The following is a 25,236-nucleotide window of genomic DNA, read 5'->3' as shown; positions in this document are numbered from 1 at the left end:
TAATATGTCAGAGATGGAATTTCCTTTCATGTTTTGAAAAGGTCCAATAATGTTTTGTTGTTTTTCTGGAGACAGGATATGCACTCTCCTGATAGGGATGCAGATAGCAGGAAATATCTGCCAGTGGTTCTAATCTCTCCTTGCTTTATTCACCCTAAAAAAATAAAAAAAAAGTTGTGTGGAGTTATGTATTAAGGCCTAACTCACACTTAAGAACAGAGCAATTTGCAACAATCTGCATACAGGGCAAGAGCACTTATATGCAAGTGTATGCAAATAGCTGCCAGAGCTACAAGCCTTTTCTCAATGGGGCTTTCCACCCGCAGCTAATGACAAGAATTCCTACTCCACAACACATTTGGGTCTAACTAGCAACTTCACGTGGTTTGAGGTTTGTCATCACTTGAGGTAACTTTCCAGGACATAGGCAGCGCCACCCCCTCTTGCACACATATTCGTGCTTGATCTCAGTACACATTACACTGTGTTTCAATTAGCACTTGCACTTTCACGTGGTTAGTCATCATTGGAGGTCATTCTCTAGGCGACAGGCAGTGCCACCCACCCCTGCCTATTTATACATTTTTCTTGGCGCTTCACTAGTGGAGCCTCTAGGGGAGGCAGCAGCCTAGCGTAACCTAAGCATGGTTACCTATTATTTATAAAAGAACGCCTGCTTGGTTTCCCGCAAGTGCGAATGGGGGCCTAAAGTTAATATATTCCTATTCTAGGACTTGTAATGCTGAGCTTCATTGTCTTCAAGAGAAAAGCTTGCTTAAAAATTAACTCTACACTTGAGTCACATGCTTCTCTCTACACTGAAGCCGCAAGCCTCCCTCTACACTAGAGCTGAAAGCCTCTATCTATACTGCAGCCACAAGTCTTGCTCTGCACTGGATTCAAAAGCTTCTCTCTACAGTCTACATGAAGCCAAAAGCCTCCCTCCACACTGGAACCACAAAGTTCTACCTACACTGGGGCCACTAGCTTCTTTCTACTCTGGGGAGACAAGCCTCTCTCTGCACTGAGCCAAAAGACTCTCTCCACATCGGAACCACAAGCCTCTTTCTATACTGGAACCACACGTTTTCTCTACACTGCATCCACAAGCCTCTCTGTACTGGGGATTCCTGACTGACAACATAATGTAGTCAAAGGGACAGGGATTGTTAAAAAGAAAACAGCATGGGGTCCCCCCCAATCTTCATATTCAACCAATTCGGTCTGGTATATATTTTACTGGGGGGAACGCATGCCAGAAACAAGAAAATAGTAGGGTTCCCTCGATGATCCATACAAGACCCTGATCTTAGCATGTGGTCGGCTGGACAGGAAAAGTGGCGACGAGTGTACGGCCCCATATCATACCAGGCCATATTGCCTCAACGTGGTGTCTACCCATGTTGATAAGGACAAGGGTCTCTTCCCTACAACGCTGACCTAGTGGTTGTGAAGGTCTCTAGGCATGTGGCTTATCTATAACCCCCCTTTAACAATAAGTGGGTCCCCAGAAACCACCCCCCCCCCATATGAATGAGAAAGGTGTACACTGTAACCTACTTTAAGCTTTTGACAAGTCCTTTTCTTTTTTTGTTTCATAATGTAAATACATCAACCATGTTATCCAGTGGTGCAGATCTGCCTCAATCACAATGGGATGACACCTGCTAACAGAAGAAACCCACTTACTGCTGGCACTTACAATACTCACACATCACAAATTACATCTCCTGGTCCTCGCCACTAAACATTAACAAAGGGATGAGGTATCCAAGATGTCGTCATTAACCAAATATGGATGTGACCTACTCCTTGCTTATTTACAGTATCTCACAAGAGTGAGTACACCCCTCACATTTTTGTAAATATTTTATATCTTTTCATAAATTACACTTTGCTATAGTGTAACGTAGTGAGTGTACATCTTGCATACCAGTGTACATTTTCTGTCCTGTAACATTGTCTAAAACCACTGGCAACAAAAGTGAGTACACCCCTAAGTGAAAATGTCCAAATTTGGCCCAGTTAGCCATTTTCCCTCCCCGTTGTCATGAGACTCGTTGGTGTTACAAGGTCTCAGGTGTGAATGGGGAGCAGGTATGTTCAATTTGGTGTTATCGCTCTCTCTCTCATAGTGGTCACTGGAAGTTCAACATGCCTCCTCATGGCATCCCAAAAGGAAGCCTCTTCTAAAGATGATGCACAAGAAAGCCCGCAAACAGTTTGCTGAAGACAAGCAGACTAAGGACATGGATTACTGGAACCATGTCCTCCTGTGGTCTGATGAGACCAAGATAAACTTATTTGGTTCTGATGGTGTCAAACGTGTGTGGCTGCAACCAGGTGAGGAGTACAAAGACAAGTGTGTCTTACCTACAGTCAAGCATGGTGGTGGGAGTGTCATGGTCTGTGGCTGCATGAGTGCTTCTGGCACTGGGGAGCTACAGTATGAATGTCAACATGTACTGTGACATACAGAAGCAAAACATGATCCCCTCCCTTTGGAGACTGGGCAGCAGGGCAGTATTCCAAGATAACGGCCCCAAACACACCTCCAAGACAACCACTGCCTCAAGAGCCTGAGGGTAAAGTTGATGGACTGGCCAAGCATGTCTCCAGACTTAAACCCTATTTGAGCATCTGTAGGCATCCTCAAATGGAAGATGGAGGGAGTGCAAGGTCACTAACATCCACCAGCTCCGTGATGTCCTGATGGAGGAGTGGAAGAGGACTCCAGTAGCAACCTGTGAAGCATTGGTGAACTCCATGCCCAAGAGGGTTAAGGCAGTGCTGGAAAATAATTGTGGCCACACAAAATATTGACACTTTGGGCCCAATTTGGATATTTTCACTTAGGGGTGTACTCACTTTTGTTGCCAGCGGTTTAGACATTAACCACTTGGAGCCCCGGCCATTGTAAAATGATGGCCACAAGGTGGCTCTACAATGCCAGGACGACGTCTATTGACGTCCTCGACTCTTCCATCCACTGGGGGGCGCGCGTGCCCGCTGCGTTACTGAGGTGCCGATGCGCGTGCCTGGCAGCCGCGATGTCCGCCAGGTTCCTGCGATCGGCTGTTGCACAGACAAGGATCGCAAAGATCGCCGCCATTACTAGTAAAAAAAATAATAATAAAAAAGTGTCAATCCTGTCCCCTATTTTGTAGGCACTATAAACTTTTGCGCAAACCAATCACTATACGCTTATTGCGATTTTTTTTTTTTTTTTTTTTTTTTACTAAACATATGTAGAATAATATGTATCGGCCTAAACTGAGAATTTTTTTTTTTTTTTTTTTTTAATTGGGATATTTTATTGTAGCAAAAAGTTAAAAATATTGTTGTTTTTTGTGTTGTTTTGTGTAATCACTTTTGTGAAATACTGTTCATGGAGGGGTTAATACTGTAGCTATAATTTACTGGCAATTTAAAACATTTTTTTCTTGAATGTAATTTTTGCTGTACAGTACTAGATTGTTTACATCGTACAGATGTGCCACTTCATGGGCAGGTTAGGGACATCTGGCAGGCATGTTATTTAAAGCTTACCTGCAGCTTTTGGGGACGTTTAAATAAAGCTGCAAACAAGTTTGCAAACAAACTATTACCTTGGAGTTGGACTTCTAGATGTGCCTGCTGTTGCTCTGTCTAAGCTGTATGTAGCCTCCGCTACACAGTATACAACGCTGTGTTCCAGCATCAAGACCAGAACATCCCGTCTTGCTCCCGAAACCAAATCGAGTCAAGCCGAATGCTGTCAAGCCTTCCAGAAGCTTTTTATTCTATTGATTTATACAAAAAAGCTTTGTCTGATTGGCTAAAGGCATATGATGTCACCATCGCTGCTTCAGCCAATCAGAGTAAGCTATGTATTTATTCAAAGAATATAAAGCCTCCTGTGAATGGCTAATCAGCACTCAGCCTGGCTCAATTTTCTTCTGGAAGTGAGATGGGAAGTTACTGTGGCCACTTAAATTCAGTGTGGATGTAGTCTCAGTTTTTCAGAGGTTAGGGTGTGATTTGGTTGACTTAGGTGACCCCTTCCTAATATGCAATACCTTTTATCATGACTAGCAGAGATTGTGTTTACCACAGAAATGGCTGGACAAAGTATCAGTTCATGTGGGCAGTAAACCAATCAACATATGGTTGTTTACATACTTTTTTTGTGAGTTTCACTTGAAAAAGACACAGTCACCAGACAATTTTACCAAAAATGTTCCCATTGGAATATATGTTCAATTAAAAATTCTATTTCTTTTATCGTGACAAGTGGGTTATGTTCCCTGTTTACAGGAGAGGACTAGGCAGAAACATTTTTCTATGGACCTCTGGCCCTAAATACCTTTTGTGAACGTTGGGTAGTTCCACAGGGACGCATACATGCATGTCTCGTTTTGCTCATGTCACAGAATTTTCTGTGCTTCCCTTTTGATCTGGCGTCAGCACCAAGGGTTTTCACCTAGGAGCTCGCACTTATCCTAACCTTGTTGGGGCAGCGAGGCTTTGACTCCTGGGCTACTTGGACGACCTTCTTCTGATGGCAGCTTTTGTCTCAGACCTAGTGGATGTGTTTATAGCCGATCAGACCCTCCGAAGATTCGGGTGGGTGCTAAACATTTGGAGCCGGTCCTAGTTCCGACTCTCCTGTGGCGAAGGTCCTTCTTCAACTGGAGAAATTGCAGGGGAAGACTGGGATGCTATTAAAGTTCATGTGCGAGTGAAGGCAGGTGTACCAATACTTTTGGTAATATAGTGCATTATAACCTGGCCATAATTTCAGTTTGTGTTGTTGCAGCTTAATGAATCGGGACTTAGGAGAAATCATACCCTGAAAGGTTTTATGTAAACAACCAGAGGTTGTGCTGGGGTCTGGTAGAATCCTGTGGTTATGTCCACATAAGATTTACTAAAACCCTGCCCTGAGCATCTCATAAAAATAAGACAGGATAAACCAGTGAGTAAGGCAAGAGGAATAAAAATGTAATATTATCACATCTAACATCTTGAATGGGATGCCAATGCACCAAATGGGCCAAGAAAAGTACCTGCACTATTTTTCCAACACCATGCTTTATGAGGCTTTATAATGCTGGGTGCATTTCTGTAGTGCTTTGAGATGCCTTAATAATGACCCCTTATGGGACAGATGAGAAATAGTTGTTGATGATACTTGTACATTACCAACAAGGTAATCAAATTTAAACTACTCTGAATTGCTTAAAAATAAATAAGTCTGGAAACCCAGCCAAAAAAAACGCCAGCCTTTTCAATAAAATGCAACTTTTATTTTGTATCAATGAAAAAAATATCCACACCAATAAGGAACTGTGTGGCAAAACAAGACACATTCCCTGATGATTTATATTTCATTGTGCTGATACCCAGAATCCTTTGGGTCAATAATTTTCTTTATTAAGTAAATGGCTTTATGTTTCTTCCATACATCCATTCCAGACAAAAACTAAAAAATGTACAACTGTTGTATCATAAAGAGAAGTCAGTCATTTTAGGAACCGATATTTAATAATGTATTAATTTCCTTAGTGCTTGTATATATTATTTGAAGTTTTACAAGCCTTGTGCATCAGTGCCATTGATGTTCTTTAGGAAATTCATCCTTACATTCATGTATATATTGGTTCCACCATGAATATAACTGCCCACTGTGGTGCAAGGAGTAGTGGGTAGCCCATAAGAGCCATTTGAAAATCAACTTTCATCAGTCTATACAGGCCAAGACTTTGAATTCTGATTGGCTGCCATGGGTATTGCACACCAGTTTTGTTTGTGCCATGTTGTAAGGGTCAGTCCACCATAATAATTTAGTTAAAAGTGGACTATGTTGGGATGAACAAATCAATGGCTTATTGTATCTCTTTGAGACTCCAACAGTTAAAGTGGTAGTAAACTCAGCTCCCATTAATCTAATTAAACGCTAGGGCAATAAGTTAAGTAATAACAATGCAGATCACTATATTATTTCCTGAAAAATAAGTAATTCTAAATGTTTTTTTTTTGCGTACTGTATCTACTTTGTATGCCAGCAGAAGCCAACACTATAATGGATCTCCTCTTCCGCATCCAGGTTGCTAATACTTCTGCACTCTCTGTATGATGATGGCCTGTAATCTCGCACATGCGCAGTATGAATTAGCTAAGCCTTGTTTTCATCATTCGTTACTATGGAAACTGAATGTATACTTTAAATTATTTTATTGGTTCTTTAATGTGTCTGATATAATTATACATACATAATGCCCTGTACACACGATCGGTTCGTCTGATGAAAACGGTCCGATGGACCGTTTTCATCGGACGAACCGATCGTGTGTGGGCCCCATCGTTTTTTTTTTCCCATCAGTGAAAAAACTTAGAACCTGTTTTAAAATTTTCTGACGGTTAAAAAAAACGATAGAAAAAAACGATCGTCTGTGGAGAAATCCATCTTTTAAAAATCCACGCATTGTCAGAATCAAGTCGACGCATGCTCGGAAGCATTGAACTTCATTTTTCTCTGCACGTCGTGTTTTACGTCACCACGTTCTGACGCAAACTGATTTTTAATGGTGTGTAGACTGATGAAAGTCAGCTTCATTGGATATCTGATGAAAAAATCCATCGGTCCGTTTTCATCGGATGAACCGATCATTTGTACGTGGCATTAGAGTTTAAATCGCTGTAACCGTTTGCCTATTTATTTGGCTTTTGCTTGGTGCAAAGATTACTGTTGCTGGCAAGAGTTACATTTACTTGCTTGCTCCGAGGACGATCAGGGCATTAGTAACACCCCCTGTGACATCTGGTGTTTCAGGAACTCGGCTAAGGATCAGCACTCTAGCGATATTGCACTGCAATGCTGCAAGTGCTGATGATGATGAAATGGCAGAAGGACACTTTGACAGCACACAGATCATGAATGACGGTCTAATTGCACATGCGTCAGTAACATCACTAAAGAAAAAAACTAACTGGCTCCAGTAAGGAAAGTGTAAAGGACATGGTCTAGTACGTTAAAGCACACTACTTATAATGAAAACTTATGGATTGTGAGTTTACTACCACTTTAATATCCTCACTAGAGTTCCCGGGTAATTCTCTCCTGCCTGGAGATTTGGTTCTCCTGCTCCATTCCCATGATGTACAATTAAGAGTTAATCTGGGAGGGAGATAAACTTATCATGGCAGAAATGTGTGACTGAAGCTAAGAATCCGGCTCACGGATCTATTTGTCAGAGTCCCTCAAAGAAGTCAGGAGGTGATACAACTCATTGTTATTCACTCCTTACTGAAATATATAATTTAGGTTGAACTGACCTCTTTTTACAAAACCCATTTGCAGGTGCATTTCAAAACTGAGCCTCAAGCAAAATCATTATAGATGACATTATTTCAAAGAAAATATAAAATAACTGAATAAAAGTGTCTCATTTCATTTTTTTTAGAAAAACAATCAACTTACATGTCATAAATGTTTATATATATTAATAACATAATTGTATAATTGTTTATAATTTATATTTAAATTACTTTACTCTTAAAGCTGTACAACTCTAGATAAGTACAATATATTACATCATTTACTGTATCATACAACTGAATTATTCACTTAAGAAAAAGTGCTCAGAAAGACAGAGGCATCTGAAAACTGAAAGGTATGAAATCCAAATTAAATGCTAAAAAAGAAAACCTCATTTAAATGGTGGGGTATTGTATTTCATACAGATGATTTTCTGATAAAACCTTATAATATTAAAGGTGGGGCATACAGGAATTTAGTTACCGGCATCAATATGCAGGTGTCCAATGCATCTAAAGTCATTTTCCATATTCCTTTCTTTTTTTAATTTATAAAAGGGCAGCGACTCCTAGAGCTGAGCGTGGCTTTATAAAATATGGACATGTTCAAGAAAAAAAAGAATGGATTTGGCCAGATAGAAGGGACCTTAAAGTGTGAATTGTGTAGAGTCTGGAGGTATAATTTTCCAATATATCAACATTTATTTTAAAGTGTATCCAAAATGTTATATCTTGCATAGAGTAGAGAATAGTTCAAACCCCTGCAAGTTTTTTTTCTGTGTCCCATTGGAGAGATTTGCATTCTCCTTTCATCCTTGTAGAAACCATATAACAGGAAAAATACATTTCACTTAGGTGAGGAAAATCCCCTTTTAGACAAGTTGTCACCAGAATAAGTAGGCTTTTCTTATTGGATTTTCACCACTCTATACTAAATATTTAATAAAATGTTGGCTTTTGATGCACTGTAATGACAATTCTAAATTCATAACCAAGTATCACCTTAATTTATAAATTCAAAGGACATAAATGTTAAAAAATAGAGGATGCTCTATAACAACCAGTCAGTTTTCAACCTCTTACTTGGAAGACTGATGAAAGTTAAATTGTAAGAGGCTGATTTGGTTGTCTGCACACCACAGATCTTTCTAGTAGGACTAGGCCAATATGGGTGAGTTTTAGTGGCTCATTAATGCTACTAAAATCTAAGACTGATCGCTTACATCTAATTTGAGTTGCTACATAAGAAACTTTCAATAGCACATTCGAATCATTGACCTCCAACAATTGCTCAATGTGCAATTTAATCGTGTAGCAGAAACTTTTAGTGGTTAATCTACTATCTTCTCCTTCGTAGATTTCAGTTGAAGGAGGTGAATTGTTTAACAATGACTAATTTAGGAAATTCTAAAAAGAGCAGTTTTTGTACAAATAATGTGTTTTTTATCACAGAGTAAGCAATCATGTAGCTCTTGGCTTAGAAATTGAAAAAAAAAAAAAATACATGGCCACTCAAATTGCTCCATACCAAACACATTAAAACATCTTTATGAAAGCTGGCTTTGTACTCCAGGGACAGTCATGATAGCACAGAAAATGGCCTTGCCCAAATTGTTGCAACAAGATTGGAAGCTCATAATTATCTCAAATGTCATTGTAAGCTGCAGCAATAACATTATCTTCAGCAATTCGGTGGGGTGTCCACATACATTTATCTATAAAGTTTAGTTTTGTCCTTGTCCTTGTAAATTACAATAGAATTTCATTATAAAAGCAAGGAGGTGAGATGCTGCAGAAAGAAAATGGAGTCTGCGATGGGAGCACAAAAAGGGTTAGCAGAGTTTAGGAGGCACTTCAATTTTACTAACTTTTGACAAACTAAAAGATTTTTTTTAATCTGAAGTTCAAAGTGTTTTATCCACTTGTCATCCATAAACTAATCCATGATTTTGTGCTGTTATCACATAAAAAATGTATTTTCTATAAAGCAGAGCAAAATCTTTCATCAAAAGTAGTAGATAGGTGAAACTACATTTTGAGGAACATGGGAACCAATGCTCAGAGCTGCCTCCTTTTTTCACCAATCAAAAGAGCAGATTTTTCTGGACAAGATAGGAAATGTAACCGCAAAATGGAGCTGCCTCCTTTTTGCTGCAGTCCTTTCAATTTGGCAGTGACTGTGTCCTTGAGAAATAGAGGCAGCGCAGCCAGTGGGTAATTGATTTCAATTTCACCAAAAACTGAATTATGATTTTGGGTTGATGGATCCTGTACAGTAATGTATTTTTCCTCTGTCAATAAGACTTTAACACTCACATTTTATGTGCAGAATTTTAATACTCAACACTATTTGCATAGTTTGCGTTCCATGTCATTGTATTGTCAGGATAATTCAATTACAGTTCTCTGAAGACAGCACATCACCATAATCTTGTAAATATCCATCTTATTTGAGGTTTCTAACCTCAAAGTACCTCTGCTACAACAACCTAAAACAGAGCCCAACATTTTTCGATGTTTGCCTATCTTGCGGCCAGTTCCTCAGATCTTTGTCATCTTGCAGAGCTAAAGTTTTGGTGAAATCTTTACATTAAAAGCTTGTAGACAGGTGTACTGGATGCTTATATTCTTTGCCACATGCTGTGGTTCCATCTGTTCCACTCTACATTAATACAGGACCAGTAGCGGTGGAGGGGCTGGTGGGAAGAGCCACTACACACAGCGGTGGTCAGATATCTTACCCACTTGGAGGTGTTAGATGTAAAGATTCTGCTAGAGACCACAGCTCTGTAAGATGTCAAAGATCTGAAGAAGAGACAGGAGATTGGTCAAAATTAAGAGGTGTTTTTTGCGGGGTGATTTTTGGGAACAGTTTTTGTTGCAGTGACAGTCACCTTAATGAAAAAAAAATAGAGGAAACTAGCTGCCTTAGAACATTTTAAGTATACAAATACAGTTTCTTTCCTGTCCAGTGTAGGTCTGCATAAAGATAAATATAATAATCAGTTACAACTGACACTTGCATGGGAATATTGTAGAAGGACCCTGATGCTACCTAGGTTATTTTTTTAGCCAGTACTTTTTCTGCTCGCAACAGTTTGCTACGCTGTTTAAGTGGTTGTAGAGGCTGAAGGTTTTTCACCTTAATGCATTTTCTGCATTAGGATAAAAAACGCTTCTGTGATTAGCCCCCCCCCTAAATACTTCCTTGAGCCTGATCTTGGTGCAGCACTGTGCCCAAGAGCAGTATTACTGATCTCTCTTGTCAATGGACATGGAGGCAGCAGCGGGAGTCATTGGCTCATGCTGTTGTCAATCAAATCCAGTAAGACGGTGCAGAGGGTGGGGCTGAGCCGCACAATGGCCGGGATTCAGAAAGAAATGCCTATCTTTAGGGGGGCGTAGCGTATCTCATATACGCTACGCCGCCGTAACTTTGAGAGGCAAGTCCCGTATTCAGAAAGAACTTGCGCCCGAAGTTACGGTGGTGTAGCGTATATGGGCCGGCGTAAGCCCGCCTTATTCAAAATAGGCTGGTAGGGGGCGTGTTGTATGCTAATTAATCGTGACCCCACGTAATTGACGTTCCGTGAAAGTATCCCAGTGCGCATGCTCCAAATTACGCCGCAAATAGTCAATGCTTTAGACGTGAACGTAACTTACGCACAGCCCTATTCGCGTACGACTTATGCAAACGACGCAAAAATCTAGGCTGTCCCGACGTCCATACTTAACATTGGCTACGCCTCATATAGCAGGGGTAACTTTACGCCGGAAAAAGGCTTACGTAAACGATGTAAATCAATGCGCCGGGCGCACGTACGTACGTTTCTGAATCTGCGTATCTAGCTCATTTGCATATTCAATGCGTGAATCTACGGAAGCGCCCCTAGTGGCCAGCGTAAATATGCACTCCAAGATACGACGGCGTAGGAGACTTACGCCGCTCGTATCTAGGCAACAGTGAGGCGTATCTGATTCTATGAATCAGCCGCAGAGATGCGACGCCTCACACTCCGAGTTACGATGGCGTATCTGGAGATACGCCGACGTAACTTCTTTCTGAATCCGGGCCAATGTTTCGGTAGATATAGATACATAGCAAGTGCTTGCTATGGGAGCGGACACTGAAGAAGAGGAGTGGATAGTACAGGTGGGGGGGGGCAGATAAGAGGAGATTTGGGTCTGTGCAATACCACTGAACAGAGCAGGTAAATATAATATGTTTGTTATGTTAATAATCAATTTTTCTTTATTAATCCTTTAAAGAGAATCGCATAGAAAAAGCTAAATTCTTTTCACTCACAAGAGGGACTCTTTAGAGCCCATTATCACCTATGCATGTTTTAATGCACATTTTTTCTGTGTACTGACATGGATTGCATTGGCCAAAAGATAAAGGCATCACACTCGTTGTACATGTCCAGATATATTATAGTTTTATGTAGAATTTTTAGCAAAAGAGTCAACACATTTCACTGGTTTATGTATGTTTTTTCCGATTTTCAGTCAATTCCACAGAAGGGAGCAGTTAATGCTATAGGATACAAATACATTCTATCTAATTGTGCATTTCTAAACTTGTGATAACAGTTTGGGGAAGCCCTTTTTCTGTTCCAGCATCACTGTGCCTCTGTGTACAAAGTCCGCTCCATGAAGGTATTTTGTTGAGTTGTTAAGACATTTGCTGAGTTTAGAGTGAGGGAACTTGAGTGATTCACACAGAGCCTTGATCTCAACCCTACTGAATACCTTTTGGGATGCAATGAACTAAAACGGGAGAGTGCAAAAACTAGTGCAGCTGTGCATGGTAGCCAATCAGCTTCTAACTTTATAGTGAACCATTAGGCCACTGCCCCATGGGGGTTCTATGCAAATACGATCTTTCAGAAAGTCAGTTTTTTTGGTTGGCATCTCTGCGGGGCCTTAGTGTTGCAGTAGCGAAATAGAAGGTGGTGTAACACTAGACTGTGGAAATTTGGGCTGCCTGCTATTCAACAATTTATACTGATGGGCTTAAATATTAGGAAGCTAACATGGTTACATATTTACATACTTTGACCCATTTCAGTTTTTTTACACTTCAAGTACTCATTTTGCTTTTTGCTCCTTCCACAACTGCCTATTATTATGGAAAGCTGGAATTCTGGATTTTCATAAAAACATTCAATGGACATACAGGCATCATTGTAAACAACCAATGGACATTTTACAAGGCATTTTATAAAGATTGTGTCTATTTAAACTGACAATACCCTTTACTGTTCTCTACTGACAAGCTGTTGAACAAGGCAACATATACAAAAGCAAGTATAATTTTTCATTAGCCATCAGAAGAAGTTTATTTTGGTTGTTGGGAGGTATGAAAGCTTTAAAAATAAACCCCTTTGCAAACATAGGCAATTCAGACAAGGCATATGAGGCAAAAAATTGAGAAAAAGAAGTCCCCTTCAATTAGAACAATCAGTAGATCTAGAGCAGCTGAAGTTCTATGCAAACCTCGTATTTTTCTGCAACAATCAAGCTTGATCCCACCTACCTCCTGGAAGAGGTAGCAGCCAATCCTTATGGGAAATTTTGAGATTCAAATACAACTTTAGCTGCCTAATAGCTCTGTGTATATTGGTCATTTTGACATACGGTTTCCATTCAAGGTTAACTCTGCTTCTACAGTTTTTCCTCTTACTCTGAATAGCCCATGTTCTGAATTCAAATGACAGGTTTACAAAGAATAAATGGCAATCTGTTTATTACATTTCTATCACTACTGATAAATACCCTGAGCTTCAGTACAAACTTCCATCAGAAAAATAATTCTATAATTAGAAGCAAAGTGCCTACTTATCTCTAACAAGGTAGCAGCAATGCAGAACGCTTATTTCAATTGGGCTACAATAGCTGTGGGGAATATTGTGTCTCTTAAAGTTAACATTCCTAAAATGTGATTGTTATTGACATTGTGATGTATCAAAACAAATAGGAAGCGAAAACTAAGGAACATTAATGCTGCAGCTGCCAGGGAGACCAGCTTCCCAATCCACTATTTTAGAGGCTTTGCTGTTGATGTTAAGCTGCCAATGCCTTTTATTTGGTTAATAAACCTGGGACTTAGCAGCAAGCACCGTAAAACCTGTTTCTCTATATTTAAAGGAGACCCTTTCTCCCATACAAAGAAAATAAAATACATGCATCGGAAAATATCAAACAAAATGCAGTTATTAAAAAAATAAACCTTTGAATTATATTGGCATCGTTTAACAAACAAATTTGTGTTTTGCTGACTCTACATATGAGTTTAGTAAGTTGCCTCAGTGTGGCTCCAAGATCTGTTTCAGGTTGCCACTGAGATCACTTATTCTACAGTTGTTCATCCAGGCTTGGACTGAATACCTGGTGACAATAGAAATGGCAGAAGGGCCAAGTATAAGTGAATTATATGACATTTATACCTAAAATCTTCGGTCTATATTCTAGTGGTTTCTTAAAGGCACTAGTTTTCATACTCTTGCATATATATATTTTTTTAACTTTGGGTTCTTGTTAGGTACCATTGATCCATTTAATCCAACCTTTATAATTAATTAGATATTTGGGGGCTTCATTTACATATTTTTGGCTATTATACATACAACGCTGTATAATATGGACTTGCACATAGAGACTGAGATATATATGTAGCAGCTCTATAGCTTTTCATAAGGCTTGGATGTTTCCTTTTCAATGAAAGCTTTTACCTTTAACTGTGATACAACAAAAGGGTACAGAGTAATCCGTCGTTGCGGTGTTTATTGTTTTTAAAGGGTCAGTCCATCCAAAACTGATATTTCAGTTTTTGGTAAAGGCCATCTTTATAGCTATATTAATATACTGTATCTCCTATATCTTTCAGGGACTCTACAGGTGAGATCTCTGCTCTGATTTCCTGGGTCTAGATATCTGCTTTGGCCATTATGAGGGATTCCCACTATTTTTGCTGGAGGTGCCAGAACATGCAGAGGTGATCAGAAACTTCCAAAACTCCCAAGTAGACAGGAGCAGAATCAGGAATTATGACAGGGAGATCTCACTGTTTGAGTATCCTAGATATATTAGAAGTCAGGAGCTGACTAATCCACCCATGCTTCATCTACAGCAAGAAATATGAGTCACATTTATGTATTCTACATTTTACACCAGCGGATCGATCAGACCACCCACTGTTCTCTACCGGGCGGCAGATGTCAGCGTACAAGCGTCCACTGTCATTTACTGTCATCCAATCCAGTCTGCTAACAACAGATGGATCGTATGACAATGGACATGCAATAGAAAATAGGATAGGATGCTGTGTCCGTGTCTGCTCTCCATACCGGAGCAGACATGGACCTGCCATCTGCCTGCACAGTGGAGATCAGGGTAGAGATCCCCCGCTGAGCAGGCGGATCTGCTAGGACGGATTCCGCCCTGTGTGAAAGGGGCCTAACTTATTTGGTAATTCTTGAAATGTATGTGTAGTTACAGTGGATTTCAATAGCAGTATGTTGTCTCCAAAACTAGTTTCTTTCCTGTAGATTAGCTTCTGCAAATACTTGGTTTATTTGAATACTTTGCCAATCAGGTGGTGCAGGGCAATTTATGTCCCCATTTCTCAACCCCTAGCATTATTTAATTGCAAGTTCAGGCCAGGTCCAGTCCTAGCTGCCACTGGGGTTTCTCTGGCAGGTTGCAGTATTAAATTCCATTATAAACAGCTGGGAAAACTAGATAGGTTCACACAATTCTCTCCAAATTCCCTTTATTATAAGTAACAGATAACACCAGTTTTTGTAAGGGAGCATGGACAGTTTGTACTATTGGAGTCAATAATTATAACAGTAAGAGTATAGACTCTGACCCACAAATTCATGATTGGAAGCAGCAAAACTCATAACATTTTTGCTCATTAGATTTCTTTTGAAACAAAATCTAACAGAATCCTCTATCCTGCTGCAGACTCTTCTATTCCTAACTTGCATCTACTTGGATGTAGACACTGCTCTGCTGACAATTTTACTTTGACAAAAGTTGATTGAAAAATTTGTTATCTATCAATCGGCCACCCACAGACACAATTTTGGTTGATTCGGCATGATGCATCCAAAATTTAATGTATGTATGGCCAGCTTTACCTCTTTATTATAATTCCAAATCCTTACATTCAATATCCTACACATCATACATTCCTTGTCTATCTAATGATTGCATTTATTCTATATTTATTGCTGAATACAAAACTATATTTCAAAGCTAAATCATTGTAACTTTTACACTTGTTTTGGATATATTGGGGAAGACTACTCCTGGTGACCATTCTCAATGGAACAGAAAGTGATGGAAAAATTAAAACTGTGTGATTGTCATTTGTCACTGAAACTGGAGGTGAGTGGAAATCTTTCATTGACTACACCTGTTCTTGTAACAACTGTCTAGGGGGATTTCCCTGATACTTCCTGTAGTGTTGCTGGGATAGGAAATTAAGGAAAATCTCCCTACCGGGACAGTTAAGAAAAAGCCTGCCAGAAGTTCAAACCATTCCTTACTCTATCCAAAACTGAAATAAAATCATTTAAACTAGATATAATTTAATATTTGTATTAACTTGTTGCACAGCTTAGTCTTTGTAGCCGCTATATAAAAATATAGAATATATGTCAACTATCCATTTTTTTAGTAAAAGATTATTATATTTTGGGAAATACTGATCTTTAAGGGCAGAGATACCTTTAACAAGGTCCTCTTTGTATAGAAATGTGAAAAAAAAAGAAAACTGCAGACAGATATGTACTGATCATAAAGGTAAGCTGCAACAGCTCAGTCTGGGAGAAAGCAAATCGCTATAAAAGAGGCAGGTAAAAGAAATAAAAAAAAGCCCTAGGGTCTGTTTCGGAAGGGTGATATTAAAAAGAAATATGAGGGCAGATGACTTGTTAAAGGATAAGTTCACCTTTCGTAACATGTTACACCCATATTCAGGGTGTAATATGTTATGAAGGGGCCAGTCCCCCCTCCCCCTGTCCCCGATCTGACCGCTAGCAGGGATCTTATCCCTCCCCATTAGCTGTCACAAAAAAAAATAGGGCTGAACAGGGCTCTGCCCACCTGGCCGTGTAACTCATTCATCATGTCCTGTGAATGAAAAACTACAAGGTCCGGGAGCCTTTGTGGCTGTCGGCTTGTAATTTTCAATGAACTACCATCGCGCTGTGAGCACTGTGTTAATTCAATGAGTCTTTCTTGTCAGAATGTATTGGCTTCCTCGTACAAGGTAAGAGCAAGCCGACACTGGTAGATTTGCAGGAGACCTGGATGGCATCAGAGATCTGCTGATCGCAGGTGCAATGCTTTACAGGCTCCTGCAACAAAAAATAATAAATGCACATTTTTTTTAAGTGAACTTATCCTTTAACTTCCTAATCTTAGCTATACTAGTTAGTAGGGGCTCTTGCAGATAGGTGGCCTGGGGGGGGGGCAGGGTGAGTCACAGTTTGGCCACCCCTTAGACAGGTCTGTACACACATCTACAAGGCAACGCCTGACGAACCTGGCCTTTGCGTTCAATAGCGCCGCAACGGAAGCATGACCCGAATGTTTGACTTACAGTTGTGTCACGGTCCCACAAAGTAAAATTGTCATTCCGCAATCTAAAAATAAAGGTGTTTGGGAGGTGGCAGTAGCACCTCCTGAACACCTGTCATCCGCAGAATTTTTTTTTGTGTGTAAACATTACTGTCGAGTCCTGTAATGAGGGCCAAAGACATCTGACACTTACGAAAGCAATGAGAGCTAGGAGACATGGGCCACTGGAAAAGTGTATTAGCTCTTCCATTTGTTATGGCATGTATTCTATCCACATCATTGTATTAATTTTTAGGACTATGGAACTTGCTGTACTGAAATTGATCATTACAAAATGTTCATTATTTTTCTAAATAATTATGGACTATGAGGTCTACAATAAGAGTCATTGCCCCGTTTAAAGGACTTATTGCCCATATTCTTCTCCAGCACTGCACTGGGATGAAATGAATGCTATTTACTGGTTACTAGACTTACCCAGAGCAGTTTTTGCTTTACAATTGTTAATACACAGAACTCAGAAACAAAAGATCACTAAAACACAGTTTAGGGTCATTTGGAGCAGTGTTGGAAAACATGTGTTTATAGGTCTATTTAATATAGATATTATGTGCAAATTTAAGATAATATTCCTGATAATATACCCCATACATATAAATGTGTAAGGAAATATTTTGCTATAAGAAAAATATAGTTTTAAGAATATAGTATACATTCCATGAAAGTAAAATTCACCCTTTACATAATGTAAACATAAAGAAGCTATTTAGTATAGAATTTATTATGCAATGTATAATTAAACAAAAATGAATTCTGCCATTTATGCATAGATTCAGACTATAATTATAACTTTAAGATTTTACTTCTGTGTAGTAATTTACTAGTTAAGAAGTCACTTTAGCTATTAATTCCCCAACCCTTCCCCCCTCACAAAGCAAAATTAATGATGACACCCACACGATGTATGATGATGACAGTTTAGCATATCTAACTTGTTACTTAATGAGAGTGATGTTTACATATTACAGCTTGACAGTAGTTTTAATTTGCTGATATTCATCAGATGTATTACCAGGTCGAGCCTGCAGGGGGGGTATAGAAAGTAATTTCTGAGTATGCATAGTTTTAAACTGCAGTGCTCCACTTAGTTACCTGCAATATACACAAGCGTTTGGCATGTGCCAGATGTATGAAATTGCAGCTAAAATTAGCGATAGACATTAGATGACTGTTGGTCCATTAAGACTATTGATTTGTTCTGTAACTGGACAGAAGATAAAATGCAAGCAATTACAACGTAACCTTGGGGCATTGGAATTGGAAAACATGGAGTATAGTCAATTTTCAGTTTTTTTTTCCTACAGTCCTCCACTGTGTACACGGATAAGCCAAAGCCGACATTCACCTGTGTATTTTTTCTACAATATGCACAAGTTTCCAGGTCATACTGATTTTTGGGCTAGGTTTTTCAAAATGAACACTTATCATCCAATGTCTATGGCTAAGTAAAGATTAGTAATAAAATATGGAAGTACCCTCATTTTAAGCAGCAGTGCAAAACAAAAATTACAATGACTTTTAAAGGGAACATGTTGCCATATTGCCCTTACCTGTCTCAGCTAAGACTTACTTGCATCCAGCGGCCACAAGCACAAATGCTAGATTCGAGGCAGAAATGGCACTGTATGTAAAAGTCCACAATCTTTCAATTTAAATCAGCTAACTGCATTCCAGGTGCAACAAAAGGTGTGCAACGTCTTAAAAACATTTTTTGTTTAGAAAGCAGCCACAGACTTCCCGTGCCAGCATGGCCCTTGCTCTCTGTCAGGAGGCGTAGTCTCTCTGCAGAGGTTGGCCACATTCCCTCTCGAGTCAGGGCTTAAGCAATCCAATCGGCAGGGCATTAACTTTGTTGATTGGAGAGCTATAGGTCTGACTCAGCAGTGGCATATCAAACTTCTGCAGAGAGATGACTGCATCTACACAACGGTAATTCTCTACTGCATTCTGGACAGGCTGGTCTACTCATGTTGTAGCTACTTTCTAAAGAAAACCAACTGTAAGGCCCCATTCATACCTGTACCACTCCAAAGTCCCTTGACTTTGGAGTACAACTTTGATGCAACTTTTCTAAAACAGTAGTGAAAAATAATCAGCGCAATCACCAACTGAACCGTGTATACAAAATACTTCACATAAAAAAATATATATGCCTTGCAACCCAAGCAAAGATGATTGCCGCTAACACTTTAGACTTTATAGTTGTATTCACAAGATTCACCACATTAAAATTATAGTGCATAGAATAAGTGCAGCGCAATAAGGTTTAAAGATAAACGATACACTCATTGAACGAGATATACTCTACAAAACTAGTGACCAGAGTGAAATCCTAAAAAAAAATTAACACAAATCTAAATAAATCAGAAAGTCCCCTACACCAAACGAAACCGCTGTGTAAATGAATAGGTGACAGTTCATATATCTTTGCAGTGTTTCAGGTGACCCACCACCTCCAATACCAGATCCTACTACAGAGTCATATTCGCCTCTGACCAATTCCTATTATGAAAGGTACAGCAACACTCTTCTTCCTCTCATCTCGGGGTATAGCTACTGCCCTCTGCTTTCTCCTCAGTCTGATAGCATGATATAATATAGAATGAAACAGAAAGACCATCGTGCTCTCTATTTCCAAACATTTATTGTTAAAACATGAGGGAATTAAAAACACTTAGAATAATATGCAAATAACAAGCTTTCAGTATTATCAGCTCACCACGTTGACACCAATAATTGCTGTGTGGTGTCAAGGGCTTCAGCTCCTCCCACCCATATGCATTACACCTTCTGATTGGGCTTTTCCAATAAATTAAATAGCCTTACACCTAATCATCATATTCTTCTGTGCATAGGAGTCTGGAAGTAACAATGTTGACATACCCATACTCCTCAATGGTCGATTATTCACCAATTGCCTGCTAGTGGTGGGAGGAGCTGAAGCCCTTGATGTCACACAGCAACTATTAGTGTCAGCATGGTGAGCTGATAATACTAAACGCTTGTTTGTATATCCCTCATGTTTTTTAATTCCCTCATGTTTTTCCAATAAATGTTTGGAAATAGAGAACACTATGGTCTTTCCGTTTTTAAATTCTATGCTACGCTGATGACCGAGGATCAAGGAGAGAAGGGCAGTAGCTATAAGCTGAGATGGGAGGAAGAAGAGTGTTGCTGTACCTTTCATAGGAGGAGTTGGTCAGAGGTGACTGTGACTCTGTAGTGAGGTCTGGTATTGGAGGTGAGCAGGCAATTTATCTGGAGGTGGTGGGTCACCTGAAACACTGCGAAGATATATGAACTGTCACATATTCATTACACAGCGGCGTAGTTATGTGTATGGGACTTTCTGATTTATTTAGATTTTTGTTCATATTTTTATGATTGCACTCTGGTCACTAGTTTTGTAGAGTGTATCTCGTTTAATGAGTGTGAAGTTTATATTTATTCCTTATTGCGCTGCACTTAATCTATGCACTATAAATTTGATGCAACTTTGGATGTGACTTGTTTTCCCTCTGCAAAGTCAGACACACTGTTGCATGTAAAACATTAAGGTATGACTTTGATGCAACTTTTGAGGGTTAACATTGAAGTCTATGGCCCTCAAGTTGCAAGACAGTTAGACCAAAGTAGTGCATGAACTACTCTGAAGTTGATATGACTTTAAGTTGCACATGTATGAATGGTTATCATTCAAAAGCATGGGGTACAACTGATCATGCTACTTTGATGTACAAAGTCATATGACAGGTCACACAATTGTGAATGGGGTGTAAAACTTTGCATACCTTGTTTTGATGAACCTGAAATTTAATTAGCCATTTTAGACCATCCCCACCGGTCTGATGCTTGTAGCCACTCACATTAGACTAGAGTTTTAACTGAAATGGAGGTAAGGAACAATGGGAAAAGTTTGCTATAAACATTGTTCCTCCACAATAAACTAAGTTAATACATATTCATCCTTTAACCTACACGCTTGTTCTAAGGTCTTATGTCTAAAGTGGCTAAAGACTCCTCCATATAGTATCCTGCTCCAAAACAACAAGGTGGAAATATATCACTGATATAGCTCAACCACTATCCAGGTTCTACCTAAAACACTACTGTCATGTCAACAGAAAAAGTGGGTAACTCGAGGGGAGGGACCTACATGGAGGGGTCTTAAGCAGTCTCTACTAGTGGAATACTTATTTAACTCCTCAATTATCTACTTAAGTTTATTATGAGCTTATTATTGAAAAGTTCTAAAAAGATATGTTCCCTGTTACAAGCCTGATGTATGTGACTTTTCCTAGCAATATTGGCAGGATGGACCCTGATAGTTAAATATAACATTGCCTTTTTATCATATAAATAGTGTAATTAAGATTATAAATTAATGTAAAGAACGCATGCAGTCAACTGCATATTTTACAAGCAATATCTAGAGTAAGGAGTTTTATCTTTGGCAGGCCAGTATCCAGCTGGACATGCAATATTTACACATTGAAAATTGATAAAATAATATATTCAAGTTATGCTGAAGCAATGTTCCCTCTAAGCCATGAGATGGGTGCTACTCATATCTCTCCAGTTTCTCAGGAACCACAGGTCCCAAAAATCCATTGTTGTCATGGAATAGTGGTGATCAGTTGTTGGAGAGACGCAGCATGCCTACCCTAAATCATGAACTCTGGAATGGGATATTATTACTTGTAAATAGGAATGCTAGCCCAAACCTTTTAGCTTCATGTAGACTGGTTAGGACACCTGTTAAATGAAGTTATGTTTAAAGATAAATGCACTTCAAGCCTTTTGCAGTATAAAGCTCAAAAGGATGCTGGACACTCATGATATAAAAAACAGCCTATTCCCTGGCCTTCCAATGGTCTGTATAGCTTTATAAAAACTGGGTTCATGTACAAGTCTGGGACAGGGAAGATGGAGTCCTGCCTTATAAAATAAGCAATATGCTCAATCGTCATCTTCAGGTTAGCACACGAGTCTGACCCTCGAACTAGTAGATTCACTGTGCAGGTATACTGCGGGGAGTCTTATTACTTTCTTGAGAGGCTGTGGTTCAGCTTTTACAGCTTCCTGTGTTGACTTTATGCTCACGTTGGAATATTAAAGGGGGGTATTTAGCTGGTTGCCTGAATTACAAAGTTTTCATTGTGATGCAGTAGTTTCATCAATTACCTGCCCCTCAATACCTGTTTTTATTTTTTTATCTATGGGTATTGAAGTCCGTGCTAAAATCTGACCACAATTCTGACCATCTATATGGCTGACCAGAAGAATAGACTGTCTTCCTCATGGGTTCTAGCAGTAAGTACTTCATCCAACAGGTGATCATTAACCCATAACCCAAATCTACTTTAATAGTATGAGGCCTTTTTATCACAATAAAATGACTTCAAAGAGAAACCATTATCCAGTGCAACCCTACAGAATGGATTAAAGATCCATGTTTACCATGGTCATTCCAGTTCAGTCAGCTTAGAGTGAACAATGCATTTTAAAATGTATTTCTGACTGCATATATCCGTATATTTGCCTACTGGACATGTGCGTCTATGCACCCATACACCCATTCACACTCATGTACATTATACGTTATACATGTATCTCGTCCTTTTCAGAATCCGGGGTTACCGGCCTGGAAACGCTAAAAATATCCTGACATGGTATCTGAAGGGGACTGGATGGAGATTTGGGGGGTGTCAGGGGTGTTTTCTTTTCCGATAGTAGTTTTAGAATTTCTGCCACCTGCTGTTCAAGGGCAGACATGCGAGAGCTTAACTGCTGAATGTCATCCTTAAGCTCATGTTTGACTTCTTGCAGAGTGGTCTGTAAGGCCTGTTCAGGAATAGGATAAAAAGGGTGCTTTGCATCAGCTTGAATCGGGCTGTGCTCAAGCGGGCTACGCGTTTCCCCTGCTTTGTCCAACCGAAGATCACTTTTTGTTATACCACTATCGCATGAGTCTGTTTTCCTCAAGGGATTTTTAGAAACCCCACTCTCAGGGTCAATGCATTTTGGGTCATCTGACAGTAAGCCCATGGATTCTGCCTTTGTGACGTTATTCCAGTCCTCCTTTTTCTCCTCATGGACCTGCATGTTATTTTTTAATCTTAGCCAACCCTTTGCATTAGCGTTTTTGACGTGCATGGGGCTAGTAACTTTAAGACAATTTGGGTCACTGCCGCCATTCGGCTTCAACTCTATCGCATCCATGTTGTTCTGCTTCAAAGACTCGCTGGTTCTAACGTAAGAAAGAGACGTCTGAATGGGCGTTATCTGAGACACTGTTACAACACTGGTGCCAGTAATGACAGCTCCATTGTGCATTGTGGAACGATTCTCGATTTGGAGCTTGTTCCTTTCCAGGTCAGTGTGCGCCGAGCCCTGATTTCGTAGCTCTTTCTGCTGTTTGAATTTCTGAAAGAGCTTCCGTACCGGGTGGTCTACGGGGATAGTGAGGGTCACTTCATTTTTCTGCCGCTGCCGCTCCTCTTCTTCTTTCTTGACATCGCTGATTTTTCGGAACACAATCTAATGGAAGGAGATACAAAAAAGAGGAAAAGTCATTACAAAAATAAGGTTGTTTCTGCATTTTCCACTAAAATAAATAAGACATGCTTGGCTAGAAAACGTACACTGTGGTTTCTTTTTTTATATTATATATAAATTCATTGCTCCAAGGCAGGAGATCAAAATGTTGTAAGCATTCCAAAAAAAAATACAATATTATTACAGTGCATACTCTTTCCCTATGCTAGAATTATGCCCTGTATACAAAAAATGAACAGACATAAATAACATTTTATGGAATCTTAAAGAGACCCTCTTGCCAAACAATTACTTTCAACAAAAATTTTCTTATAAGATTATATGTGCATATAATTTTCTTGTTGCATAAAAGCTTCTCTTACATAGCCATTGGAAACGCTCTGAGACATCTGTTAGGTGCTACCATCTTGAATATACAGTAATGTTAGCAGACTCAGAGCTGTCACTCAAGTGACAGTCCATAGTATTTCCATTTGCTTCTCCCCTGGCTGCTACATGAAAGGTTATGAAAGGAGGGGTTGAAGAGCTGGGCCAGCACAGCTAGTAACGAAACAATCCCAAAAAAAGGAGAGGGCTTTGACATGCAAGGAGGGAGGAGACTGTGCTAGGGAATTGGATTTTCCTCCAGCAAGTGCATAAAAAAAAGTGGGTGACAGTCTCTTTGAAGAATGTATGATTTATTTTCTGCTCCATTTTAGAACAAATCTCACCTTACAGATACTGTAATTTAGATGATACCTTGTAAATTAAGGGCTACAGTCTACAGTATTATCTGCTCAATTACCAGTAGCACATGCTATCATTACATTATTAAAGTTTCTGTCTATGGTTCATTATCCACCTAATGAGCTCGACAAACGACAGAGGTTTTTTTTTTGTTTTTTAAATAAATGCCTTAAATTGCTGGGTGCCAGAGTAATTTGCAATAAACACTGTAAGGACTGTTACAGTTTTCCAAAAAGCTGGACCATCACCTCTTCGATTGCTTTTGTCACTTATTGAGGAGGGATCAGAAATGATTTATGCACATATTCCTTTATCTGTTGGTGAATAGAGAGATATAAAATAATCTGCAATAATTAATATTTACCTTCAATGACCTCCATTTGTAGGTCATGATCTGAAGTAAGCAGCGAATGTACGTTGATTTTGTATATTCTTTCTTTCTTTGTTATAGTCAGGGCTACAATCAATTTTTTTAGCCAAATCTAAAGTATGACATATTAATATTTTAGATATTATTTTTGAGAAGAGGGTGATTATTTAGGATCCTTTTCAAATTTTTAAGCTGAAATTTACACACAGATGAATGTGTATCGGACATCTCCAACTCAAGCAGGCAATCATTACTGCTCTGTTTGGATAACCTGTTCTGCTCTGGGAATCCTCTTATGTATTAAGGGCCAGATTCTCAGAGGAGATACGACGGCGTATCTCCAGATACACCGTCGTATCTCTGAGTTGTGCCGTCGTATCTATGCGCCTGATTCATAGAATCAGTTACGCATAGATTTCAATTAGATCCGACTGGCGTAAGTCTCTTAAGCCGTCGGATCGTAACTGCATATTTACGCTGGCCGCTAGGGGCGTGTACGCTGATTTACGCTTTGAAATCTGTAAATCAGCTAAATACGCAAATTCACGAACGTACGCCCGGCCGACGCAGTACATTTACGCCGTTTACGTTAGGCTTATCCTGGCATAAAGTTACCCCTGCTATATGAG

At 39.4% G+C, this 25,236-nt stretch overlaps 1 protein-coding gene and 1 long non-coding RNA gene across 2 annotated transcripts in view; one reads left to right on the top strand and one right to left on the bottom strand.

Annotated features, from left to right (window-relative positions):
- The window catches only part of LOC120920776, a 159,283-nt gene that overhangs the window by 85,996 nt on the left and 48,051 nt on the right, over window positions 1-25,236 (top strand). The gene's annotated exons all lie outside the window — the stretch shown is intronic.
- The window catches only part of KCNH5 (potassium voltage-gated channel subfamily H member 5), a 320,226-nt gene continuing 314,686 nt past the window's right edge, over window positions 19,697-25,236 (bottom strand). The window contains exon 11 of the mRNA XM_040333059.1: window positions 19,697-23,493. Coding sequence (XP_040188993.1) covers window positions 22,555-23,493 — 939 coding nt within the window. The 3' untranslated portion in view covers window positions 19,697-22,554. The remainder of the gene's footprint in view (window positions 23,494-25,236) is intronic.

Source organism: Rana temporaria, chromosome 13 (genome assembly GCF_905171775.1).
Source record: "Rana temporaria chromosome 13, aRanTem1.1, whole genome shotgun sequence".
Lineage (NCBI taxonomy): Eukaryota > Metazoa > Chordata > Amphibia > Anura > Ranidae > Rana > Rana temporaria.
Note: the sequence above shows the minus strand (reverse complement) of the source record. Positions and strands in the feature narration are given on the sequence as shown.